Source organism: Tenrec ecaudatus, chromosome 4 (genome assembly GCF_050624435.1).
Source record: "Tenrec ecaudatus isolate mTenEca1 chromosome 4, mTenEca1.hap1, whole genome shotgun sequence".
NCBI lineage: Eukaryota > Metazoa > Chordata > Mammalia > Afrosoricida > Tenrecidae > Tenrec > Tenrec ecaudatus.
Window position 1 is genome coordinate 65,776,563 of NC_134533.1, and position 12,753 is coordinate 65,789,315.

At 36.6% G+C, this 12,753-nt stretch overlaps 1 protein-coding gene across 1 annotated transcript; it reads right to left on the minus strand.

Moving 5' to 3' along the window:
• Nucleotides 1-10,520: 10,520 nt before the first annotated feature.
• Nucleotides 10,521-11,480, minus strand: LOC142446780 (olfactory receptor 56B1-like). The gene has a single exon (XM_075548522.1). The coding sequence runs from the start codon at nucleotides 11,478-11,480 to the stop codon at nucleotides 10,521-10,523; it is 960 nt and encodes a 319-aa protein (XP_075404637.1).
• Between the last annotated feature and the right edge of the window lie 1,273 nt (nucleotides 11,481-12,753).

Sequence of the window (12,753 nt, forward strand, 5' to 3'; positions counted from 1 at the left end):
CCTGATGCAAGGGGCTTAAGTGGAGAGCAAATGCTTTGAGAATGATTAGGGCAGGGAATGTATGGATGTGTTTTATACAATTGATGTATGTATATGTATGGATGGTGATAAGAGTTGTATGGGTCCCTAATAAAATGTAAAAAAAGAAAAGAGGAGAAAAAAATGATTAGGGCAGGGACTGTACAGATGTGCTTTATACAATTGATGTATGTATATGTATGAACTGTGATAAGAATTGTATTAGCCCCTAATAAATTGTTAAAATTAAAAAAAATAATAAATAAAAAAGTTAAAAAAAAGCATATTTGATTTTGAGGAACAAGTGGAAGACAGGAAATTAGCAAGAGTAATATGACAATTGATCTCATGATCAAATACTATTCCCTCACAATTTTTCTATTATTCCAATCCTGAGATTCACTCATGCCTGGATTTCACAACTGTGGAATGAATGGATCCAATTTGGTTAAAAATAATAGCACAGTTATTTATAATCACCAGGATAGCTTACATTGATTATAATTGAAGTTGGAGAAAGAAATATTTTTTTCTGAAAAAATACAAACACACAATATTTTTATCTCAAACTAAATGGATGAAGCAAGAAATAGTATTGATAATATTGTAAGCAGTTAGCATAAATTCAAAATCTCTCTAATAACCGGGGGGGAAAAATTCCCTAATGCTGTTTTTTAATACCTGAGTTTCTTGACAGGATAGGATTGAGCTAAATGCAATATAGTCCATTGTTCAAGGCCTTGTTTAAAAAGACCTCACAATATTAGGATAGATGGATATGCACACGAGGCAACCTCGAAATTCTGATGTCTCTGTACCATTGACCTGGTCCTTTAAAGGAAAATGCTTGAGGTGTGTCCTACAGGGCATTTCAACACATTAGACACATGCCTGCTGCTATGGAAACCAAGCTCATCTCTATGGAAAAGGCTACAAGTTTTCTATTTGTAATATCCAGATGATGATGTAGAAATAAGAGAACGAATACACTCATTTGTGCATAGTTCTATGTGGATATATATATATATATATATATATATATATATATATATGCATGTGTATATTGGAGAGAATGAGAATGAATTCATAAACAAGATATTTTTAATGAAGACTAGTGATTTTAATACTTATTGCATCATTCCTCTTATGTAAAGAATTTGAAAACACTTAAGCAAAATGTATCTCAATCATCTTTACTTCATGTATTTTTATGTTTCTAGGTAAATAACATAATTTAATAGTGTTAATACCACGCAACACGGAGAGGGCTTGGGGATGTAGCGGTTGATGCTACCACTGGTCATTCCTCAGGAGAATAATGAGGTTTTCTACTCCTGTAAAGATTTAGTCTTAGAAACCCATAGATGCAGTTCCACTCTGTCCTACAGGGTCGCTCTGAGTTGGAATCAACTGGATGGCAGGGAATGACTGCTGAGATTGTCTTAGGGCAATGTAAAACACATTGGCTAACAATGAGATTTTCAAGAAGTGTTCTTTCACCAGGAGGTTGGAGGGAAGGTAGGGTACAAAGGTGGAACCAATTACAAGAATTTACATATAGCCTCCTCCCTGGGGGACAGACAACAGAAAAGTAGGTGAAGGGAGACGTCGGACAGTGTAAGATAGACAAAATAATAATAATAATAATATATAAATTATCAAGAGTTCATGAGGGAGGGGTGGGAAGGGAGGGAAAATGTGGAGCAGATACCAAAGACTCAGGTAGAAAGCAAATGTTTTGAGAATGATGATGGCAACAAATGAACAAATGTGTTTGACACAATGAATGGATGTATGGATTGTAATAAGAGTTGTGTAAGCCCCCAATAAAATGACTTTAAAAAGGAAAAAAGAAGTGTTCTTTCAAATGAAGTGGATGACGACATGTTATTTGATTCATTATTGCAGTTTCTCTTTCTTGGTATAGCGTCCCTGTTGGATAAGTCATAGCTACCATGTTCAAATTGAATTATTTAATCATTGACTTTAGTAATAGTATGCTTACAAGACCTGCTTTGGAAACTTTTTCTACTGAATTTATAATTTAGGCTCATTCAGAGTCACTTTCTACTGACCGACCCACCCACCCACCACCACACACACATATAGACACATATATAGTAAGTAGAAGGGAAATAAAAAGAGAGGAAGATCTTTGGTGAGATGCAATGGCACTGTGGCTGCATTGATGACCTCAAACATAACATTTGTGAGGGTGACATAGGACCATGGTACAGCCAAATCAACACACCAATTTAACCATTAGGGTAACCCAGGCCATTCCTAGTGCTGTAGATTACAGACAAACCTAATATTTCCTTAAAAATTCCTGGGTCAATTAGACGTGAATGAGGGGTACCTCTTTACCTCTAAATCACACCTTACGTGCAACAAATTTCAGGAGAAAGTTAGATCCAAATGTGAAACGCCAAATACTCATCATCCGACATTTGGGATAGAGAATACTTTTACCACAGCACATCTGTGTATACTAAATTAGACTGTAAGTGTAAATACATCATTAAAAGCAAAGTTGTCATGGAGTCATGTCCACCTGAAGATGTTAATGGTTTGCACCATTCAGAGATCCTCAACAGCAGAGTAAGAGAAAATACTCACACTCATGCAGCATCAGTACAAATGGAGAAGTAGGCACAAGGGACTTAACATGGAGTTTTCAATGTGCCAATAAACATATCAATAGTCACAAGGGGAAATGAAAATTGGTTTTCTCGTGACAGAGAACTCTATACCCTATTTAAAAAACAAACAAACAACTTACTCCCATCCAGTGGATGCTGACTCACAGCAACTCTATAGGACAGGGTAGAACTGCCCGGTGCGTTTCTGGAACTGCACAATTCTTTATGAGACTAGAACGCCCTATCTTTCTCCAGTGGAGATGCTGGTGTTTACAAACTACTTATCTTGTACCAGTAGGCCAACTCATAACCACGGTGCCACCAGACCTCTCAACATGCTATAGTATAACTAAAATGAAACAAACAAACAAAAACAGAAACATCAAAGGTATAGAGCGTGTGGTGCTCCTGGAGTTCTCATACACTGGGGATAGGAGTATAAAATGAAGCAGCTACTTGGGGCCTATCTTATTAGAATGAACATACATCAGAACACATGAACTAGAATGTTTACTGTAGAATTTAGACAATTTTTAGTAGTTTAAATCTGGAAATTACATAAATGTCCAGTATCAAAATAAGTAAACATATATTGGTAACTTCTCAGTAAATTTCAAATAACAAAGAGAATAAACAACCCACAACTACTTATATCGTTTTAGATGAACTTACTGTAGTGTTTTAAAAAGCTTGACCTAGGATATTATAGCACTTTGTTTCATTTTATAAATTTCAAAAACATGTCAAATTAATCTGTGACACTAAAAACAAAAAATCATGGTTCATTTACCTGAGAGGGGATGACAAACAGATGGAAGCATGAGGTAGAGATCTGGCAATATTCTCTTTCCTAATCCCATTGATTATATGGGTTTTTGGTTTGAATAATTCCTCAAAATTTAACTTGCTTAATTGTGCACATTTTATCATCATTTATTTTTTTAAATACACACAAAATCAAAGTATTTCTAAGACTTAGTGAGGTGTGACGGTGTAGTGGACTATGCATTGGGATGCTAACCGTAATGTCAGTGATTTGAACCCACCAGTTCAAACCAAGGGGGAAAGATGAGTTTGTCTGCTACCATAAGGACTTAGAATCTGGAGAACACAAAGGGAGAGTTATACTTGCAAAGTTGCTGTGAATTGTAATCTTGATGGCAGTGAATTTGATAAGACTGAGTGAAGTGGCATGTGAAACACCCTAGTAAATTTCATGTACTCAGTATCCCTATTTTGATTTTCTTCTCAGTCTGAGTCATTTGGCAATGCTTATGAAAATTCATGCAGTAGAAAGCAATTTAGTGGCACCAAATGAATACTCTCTTGTGTCCTATGAGAATATCCATCCTACCATCCAACATAAAAATGTATTAGACATCATTATATGATAGGGACTATAGTTGCATGAAAATTGTACATTTTAAAGAAATATCAACGGAGAGCAAAACAAACGTAGAAGAATGAATCATGCTTTGGAAAGAGTAAAGCAACACAGGTGGGACATGTAAACAACCATCACCTTTTCTTCAGTCATCACCAATCTTACAGGCGGACAGGGTGCCACAGACACATAGGTGCACCTAAAGTCGTCAATCAGAGGAAAACTCCTGTGGGGAAGGATGAATGCTTTACAACTTAAAGCATGATCAGAATGTTGACAAATGATAGCAACAGTATTTCCATCCAAATGATAGCAACAGTATTCCCTTCCTACTGACTGTTACTATTTGATATTTAACACTTACATCGCAGTGATATCCTTGGTTTGATGATAAACATGGTTATCTTGATCTGTCTTGATCTGTCTCCGCCCACGTGCGCCTGTCAAATGTAGCTAATTCCTATTCACTACTTTTTCCAATGACACAGTTTCTAGGAAAGACTAAACTGTCCCTAAGCTGTGATAATAACTCATCCTCCAAAATCCTCTTAAAATCCTCTTAAAATATTGCATCTACAAAGAACTACATTTATTGCTAAATAATCAATTGCTCAAAGAATTTTTGGTTATATTTCACTCATGACACTATGAAAATCAATTTATATATGTGAATCTTCTGCAATTCAAAGAGATCATTGCTTTTGGGGGCATTTAGTATAATTATATGCCTAAGTCCACAAGCAAAGTATCTGTGTAAGGTATGTAAATATGTAGAAGAAAATAAATACTTTAAATAAATGAATAGATTAATGAAGATTCAGAATTATTATACTATAGTTTAGACATTATTTAGAAAGAACTGGAGTAACGGTGATTTTTTAAAATGTAGACTACATACCTCCACAGTATTAGAAAATGTGAAACAAAATATTTCCATTGTAAAAGAGAGAAACAAAGATAACAAAAAAGTGGAAAAAATTAAGATGACAGAAGCAAAGCAAATATATTGGGTTGAAAATAAAGGCAAATATTTAAACTACTCTAAATTAGACATAATTATAATTCATTTTAAAATAAAACATACATTTTAAAAGAGTGCATTAAGAAAAAACTACAAATAAAGGTTAAACACAACGATAACAAGATAAACATAAAGCATACCAAAAGTTGGAAAATATGCATTAGTGTCAGACAAGAAATGGTCAAGACAGTTAAGGCCACTTTGGGGGAATTATAGGATTTGGTAGTAAGCAATTGGAGCTGATTGTATCAAATTTTCTCATTTCAAATTGATATTGTTTTTTCCACAACCTAAGTTTAGTGAAAGACACTAAAATGCACTTCCTCAGTCTGTTATTATAAAGTGGAGGTCAAGCATTTAAATGACCTGGCAGCTGACAACTGACTTAGAATTTTCTATTAAAGGGATATGGCTTATTCATAGTCTGATATTTTATCTCTAATTTCGACATACATGCCAATTTTCACTTTAGATGAGATTATGTAATATGGTAGTTGCTTTCAACGTACTTACCAATATTTATTTTAGGTGACATTATGTAATATGGTATTTACAGTGTAAACAAGATTTTTGTCTTGAAGACCTAAATTCGCCCCTAGTTTCTACCTTTCAAGCTTGCTAAATTCAGAATCAGTGGCTACAAAGAGTCTTATATTTATAGGCTGTTTTTATATATATCATTATAGAAATAAAATTGTAGATGTATGTATATGGAAGATAAACACATAAAATTATAGTTATCTCACTGCACCCATTACTGATGTGTCAATTTCTATATTTTTCCTGTCAGGAATTGACACTGCACTACACTGAGGTAGGGAATGGACTTTGGGCCTCTGCTCATACCCTCCCTCAATACAAGAACACTTTGTTCTAACCAATCAGAAGCCTGAGATGTTTATCCTCCCGACTCAATCCTTAAAGTCAAGATGGTTGCATCAGCAAATGTGGTGAAGAAGGTGATGGTTTCTGGCTATTAAAAGACGTAGTGTCTGTGGTCTTAGAGGCTTGAAGTTACACAAGCTGCCATTCAGCAGTAAGCAACAAGTCCAAATGGAAAAAGCACACTGCTGGTGCGATCATGAGGAGTCATAGAGACTGGGAAATAGACATCAGCAGATAAATAATAAACAAAAACATATAGTTGAGAATGAGGGGGGGCTGGCACAGGCATCCAAAGGCCATCTGTAGACAGTGGAACAATCTCCCCACAGAAGGGCCAGAGGGAAGGGATGAGTCACCAGGGTGCAGTAAAGCATCAATAAAACACACTATGTTCCTCTGTTTCCTTGACAAGGTTTCCTCACCTCCACTACCATGACCCCAGTGCTGCTTCTCAATTCAGACTAGACCAGAACATGTACACATGTCTAGACAGGGATGGGAGATTATTACACACAGAGTCTAGGAAAGGAGTAGGAATACTGATACCAGAATGGCAGAGGAAAGAGGGGGAAGAGAAGGGAAAAGGGGGAACCTATACATGATGATATTGTTTAAAAATAGGCAGTTTTATTTCTCAAATGCATCTAAGCTGATTTCAGCATGGTGGGAGAAATAGATTTGCTGAAATAGTACCATTGGAACATGACTGCCACCCTCTGCAGAGTACACCTTTGATATCAGCTCTTGCGTTCCTTCTTTAACGCTCTAGCCAATGAGTGCTTCCCTCCCGGCTCTCAGGACTCCTTCACTTTGAGTTCTCCTTCTCCTATAAGAATTGTTGGCTACGTGTAGGGGTAGGTGCCCAATATTGAAGAAATATAGCAATAATCAAGACTTGCTAGAAATTAACAAGAAGAATTAGACTCTCATTTTCAGATCTAAAAGAAAGGGCATGCAAAATCAATCTGACCATTGGCCTCATGATGAAGAATTATTCTCTCTCTAGTCCCATTTTCCCTTGTCATGGGGTGGAGGGCATTCACTTTGACTTGTATGACTACTGAACGAAGTATTATTATTTGATTAGAGAAACAGCAGATATTCCCATTCATCATAAAATCTATGTTAAAATGATACTGAATTGTAACCTATGAGTGAGAGAAATAAAGTCTTCCAAGGAAACCTACCCACAAACAACACATATGTTCAAACAGGATGGAAAAAACCACATTTGTATTTCTTCGAATATCATAAATAATTCATATATAGCAAAAGTGCCTCTTTTATTTATTTCACTCCCCATAAAGACATGAATAAATAAATTAAGACACTAGACTCTCGTTGCCCTTTAATGCATTAATTTCTGGGTAGCAAAACTGTGAGATGATTAAATGGTTCAGTGTCCAGGGCCTTGGTAGGAAGAGATCACAATCTTAGAGTCAATGAATATGTACAACCCTCTTCTCTGAATCCCTCTATTTGTGTGTGTTTCCCTGGCCCTTTAAAGGGAAAGATGTGCTATATGTCCCACGGGACATTTCAGAGCATCAGAGACACATTGGCTAGTGTGTGAATCAGCTAAATTCAATGGAAGGAAGGAAAGAGTGATAAATTTCCACTTTTAATATGCAGATGATGATACAGAAATAAGTGAACAATTTCATATATGTGTATATGCGTGTCTCTGTCTGTATGTAGCATGTGTGTATGGGGGGATAAGAATGACCACAAGCTATTCATAATAAAAATTAGTGATGTTAATATTTATCAGCCTTATCCTTTATTTCTGTTTTGTGGAAAATCAATTGAAACCTTCCTAAAGTAGATAATTTTTCATTTATTCACATATTGTTTATATATTCTTTTGCTCATGTATTATTTTATATTGTAAGACAAAAGGATCTCTTTGCAAATGATCTCGCTTAGATTTTGCTATTTGTTACCTGCTTTCAGTTTCTTCACATCCCTCTTCATGGTGCAATACAGCATAGTGATAACTAGCCAACTCGACTCTCACTGTTTCCACGTATCTTCCTTTCATTGGCCTGGTAGCATTGCACTTGTTTTGTGGAAGTTTTTCCCTCCACAGGGATATTGTCCCGCATCACCATGGGTGAAATCTTCATCAACTGCATCAAACCCCAATCTAGGTGGTAATTGTGCCCCACATTCTGCTTTGGACAGGGTTCTTGTTATTAATGACCAGTCATGAACGTCTTACCATCTGATTTATTAGACTTCTTCATTCCCACTACTACCTGCCATGGGTTTTAGTCTTTCAAGAACCAGACGCCAAGATGGGATTAAGCATGCGATAGATTTATTGAAGATACACCAGTGATGTGTAGAGAGTAAAGAAATATGAAATTTGGGAGAGCCATTAGGCCATGATGAAGTCTGACGCCTGTAAAGTGGTAGAGAGGAGGAAGAGATGATAAGGAGCACATCAGTCCTGATGGCAGCTCTGAGGCAGTGTCAGCCAGGCCCAGGGAGAATCCCCAAGCAAAGACTGCCCACTGCAGGAGTTCCATTTCTTGCAGGCATAGCATACTACTAGCCGTTTGCTATGGAAAGGGTGATGGCTGTGAAGGCCAAAGGGCATCCAGAGCTGTTGCCGTCAGAGCTGTCAGTCAACTGTGAAAGTGGTATCAAGTTCTCATGAGAGGTCCACGTTCATGACAACTACATTAATTATAGAGAAACATCAGAAAATTCCAGAATGAAGAAACTTGGAAAGAAAGATATTGGAAAATTTCCTGCATATTAAATAAGACAAATAGGAGACATGACAGCAATATATAATGCTTAATAATAGACTGGATTTCAAATGCTGTTTATAATTGTTATTGATTCATTATATCTTTATTTATAGAAAAGTTAAGTATGCATTTGGTTCAAAGTATAGTAGAAAAACAACAGATGATGGGACTTCAAAATGTTCGGGGACAAGTGGAATTAGAATGTGATAGGCATTTTTCTGTGGCCCTTTGGGAAAAAACCCTCATATTTCTTGATACTGATGATTATTGTGTGATTTAGAAAATCACTGACTTTGTTCTTAGGGAAAAATGGAAGAATTTGGAGGTAAACAGGAAATATAGCTTCAGTTTACTCTCAAACAGTTCAGTAAAACTTTATATACCTATACATACATGCAAACACAGATGGTAAGGAAAGGAAAATGCTAAAGTAAATCAGAACAAATGTAAGCAATTGATAAATCTATTTTGAATGCTCATATGATGTATTTTACTGGACTTGAAGCATTCTGTAACCTTTAAATTATATCAGAAGAACACTTTAACAACGTTATAAATGTTTACCAGTCTATTAATTTATTGTTACTTTTTCCCAGGAGTTTGTGATAGTCATAGGTTTTGTCAGCTTTTAAAATAGTATTATTTGTTCTTTGTTCAATCGAAATAAGTATTTATTTTATGGTTTACTTTGTATTAAAATTGTTACTGAAAAGCCATAGATCTGAAACTGTGCAGATGGGGCTGCCTGACAAATGCTGGAAGATGCCTGCTTGAACACTTATGCCAAGGAAAATTGGGAATGAATAACCCAAACCCACCTACTCTTGCATTGTAATGTCTTATTCGTGCCTCCCCTTGACTCAATACAAGGGAATGCCAGTATACAAAGGGGCCTGGATCACACAGTACTTGTGGCTCGGTACAAGTGAGTACTGGCCTACAAAGCAGTGCAGCAAGAGCAAAGACGGGAATCTGAAGGGGCAAAGGAAGCAAGACGCAGAGCCTTATGGCTTTTGAGTTCCGTTTGTCTGACTTACTTCTCCTTACTCCAGCTGAATCTCCTCATGATTTAGTGTGACTCTGCACATATAAAATGTTCTGTCTTCTTCCTCTATATTCCACACTACTGGAATGGTGATCAGTCAAGGTAGACTAACTTATTTCTTTGTATTTTACTGACCAGAGACCAAGTATGTCCCACAATTCATGTCCCAATTATATATATTTTTGGTTGTATATGTGGATGTGTCTGCATATGTATATGTGTTTGCTTTTATATTTTCTTTTTAGAGGGTGTATATCAATTATTAATGTTGGTTGTCTAATCCCCTTTTATTGGTTTAGCAGCAAGCTCTCCTATAGTCTCAAATATGTTTAATTATTGTGAATAATTTAGGGTCACTGAGTTTATTTTTTCCTCAGATGCTTCCACAATAATTGATTTATTTCACTTGCCCTTTTGTTGTGATTTGAGTGGAAGTTTACAGAGTGAATTAGTTTTCCATTTAATAATTCAGGTACATTTTGTCTCATGACAGCGATTGCAATCTCTACAACGCAGCAGCACTCAAGCACAACATTCCTTGGCTTCCTACTCTTGATCCTGTGTCCTATCCCTTCTTGCTTCTGATCTCTCTCTCTAAGCAAATGTGTCCCCTTGTATCTCAATGGAAGCTTTTCCTACCATCATTTCTTTTGAGAAATGTAAAAGCAATCTCAAAGGCATTGCTTATTTTTTCTACCTCAATGAAGTCCTGCTACACATGTTAGGAGAAGCTATAGTAGGTGTGCCTCTGAAAGTCTCTAATGTCTTATTTCTCTCCAAAGCCTAAACAAAGCACCTTTCGGAAACCTGCCCTGAGCTCTTTTGTTCTAAGTGCATACACCATGGGGTTTAAGGCAGGGGGAATGATGTTGTGTAGCACATTGAGTAGAACTGGGATTAAAGTGGCCTTGGTCTCTGTCAGGTGAGTCACTGAAATGACGACGACAACAGTGTAGAAAAAAAGGATGAGGATGAGATGGGAGCTACATGTGCTAAAAGCCTTCGATGCAGCTTCAGCTGAATTCAGTCTAAGCACAGAGCGCAATATCAATATGTATGACAATATTATAAGACTGAGATCACTCCCCATACCAACCCATGCTAGAACTAATTGGCAAATACTATTTGGCCTTCTGTCATCACAAGCCAGGCTTGTGACTCCAAGGTTGGAGCACAGGCAATGGTCAATCTCGTTCCTGGAGCAGTAATTACGCTGGGCCGCAAGAACAGGCACTGGAATGACTAAGAAGCCATTTCTAAGCACCATGAACAAGGTACCTTTGATGACGAAGGCATTGGTAACAATGGATGGGTAGCGAAGGGGATGGCAAATAGCTACATATCTATCAAAAGCCATGCAAAGGAAAATACCAGACTCCATGCCAACAAAGCAGTGAATGGCATATATCTGAGCAAAGCACTCAGGGAGACTAATGGCATTAGCGTTAAACCAGAAGATGGCCAGAATCTTGGGCACGATGGTGGTGGCCAGGCCCATGTCTACTACAGAAAGGATGCCTAGGAAATAGTACATCGGTTGTTGCAGAGTGGAGTCTTGGCAGATGGTGATGAGAATGAGGAGGTTTGCAGCAATTGCCACAAGGTAGAGTAGTGCCAATGGCAAAGATAGCCAGTGTTGCCAGGTGTGAATGCCTGGAATTCCCATCAAGATGAACTCTGAAATCTGGAATTTAGAGCTGTTGGATAGTTTGAGAGCTTCGGACATATTTCTCTAAGGGGGAAACAAAATTCACTTGCTACTTTTGAGAATAAGCAACATAATAAGAATTTGAAACTGTGTCCATAATTTGTAGTCAGTCTCTTATAACAGTTAAAGATAGCTCAAGGAAGTTCTAGGACTTCATTTTAAGAAGGTACATTTTAAAATAATAATTACCAATGTGTATTATGCTGGTAAATTTTGTTTTGAATTTCAAAAGCAGAGTTGTATTCCTCTCTAGTATCCCAAGTTAGGCCCACTGCAAAATACATGATTTTATTAATATTTTCCTTAATCATTATTCTGTCCCTTCAGAAATTTTGTGATGTCAATTCACCATATTTGTTTTCCTCATTTTTGCTCAAATTTACTTGAATTCAATTTTTATTAAATGATATATAAATCTTTTAAATACTGAATTACAGAAGATTAAAGTCTGTTGATCAACCACTGCAAGGGAAAGAGAAGTCTGTTAATGTTTTATGTTGGTTCCAAAAATTTGATATCACAGTCTTTTAAAGCTCGTTTCAGATATCAGAGAGAGCATTCGATATTCTTCTTTGTGTGGACTTCTAGGCAGTCTCAAAAGAACAGCATGAAGGTAAGAATGATCCTTGCTGGATTTATCAATTTAAGGAGGTGGTTTTGAAGGAGGACAGATGTCTAAGTTGCACTGAGGGGTTAGCAAAATACAAGGGTCCAGCAATTTATGAAATAAAAATTGAAATGTTTCCTCAAACTGATGAAGCTCTGGAGATACTCACTCCTCTATGTGAAAGCTGTAGGAAGACAGCTATTGACCACCAACTGGAAAAGCCTCCACATTTTCCCCATTCTAAAGAAGGCATCCCAAACGAATGTGGCAATCATCACATGAAATTATTAATATCACACCCTAAAATAATATTTGCTGAAGGTAATGCAAATATCGTAGCTTTATATCACAGAGCATTGCCAGAAATTTCAACTGGATTCAGAAAAGGTCTTAGAATTGTATATCATTGCTGGCTTCAAGTAGATCTTGTCTGAAAGCAGAAAGATGTTTATTAGTGTTTTATTGACTATGCAAAGTTATTTGACAGTGAGGATCATAACAAACTATGGATAAAATTGAGGAGAATGGGTAATTCATTGTGCCTATGCAGAACCTGTACATAAAACAAGAGATAATCATTCAAACAAGATGAAAGGATTTTGAATGGTTAAAAATCAGGAAGCGTGTCTGTGAGAGTCATATCTTTCACCATACTTATTCAGCCTCTATGCTATACCAATAATC

What these genes read in the sequence shown, in the direction of transcription:
- LOC142446780 (XM_075548522.1), bottom strand. Translation starts at nt 11,480, where the DNA reads ATGTCCGAAGCTCTCAAACTATCCAACAGCTCTAAATTCCAGATTTCA.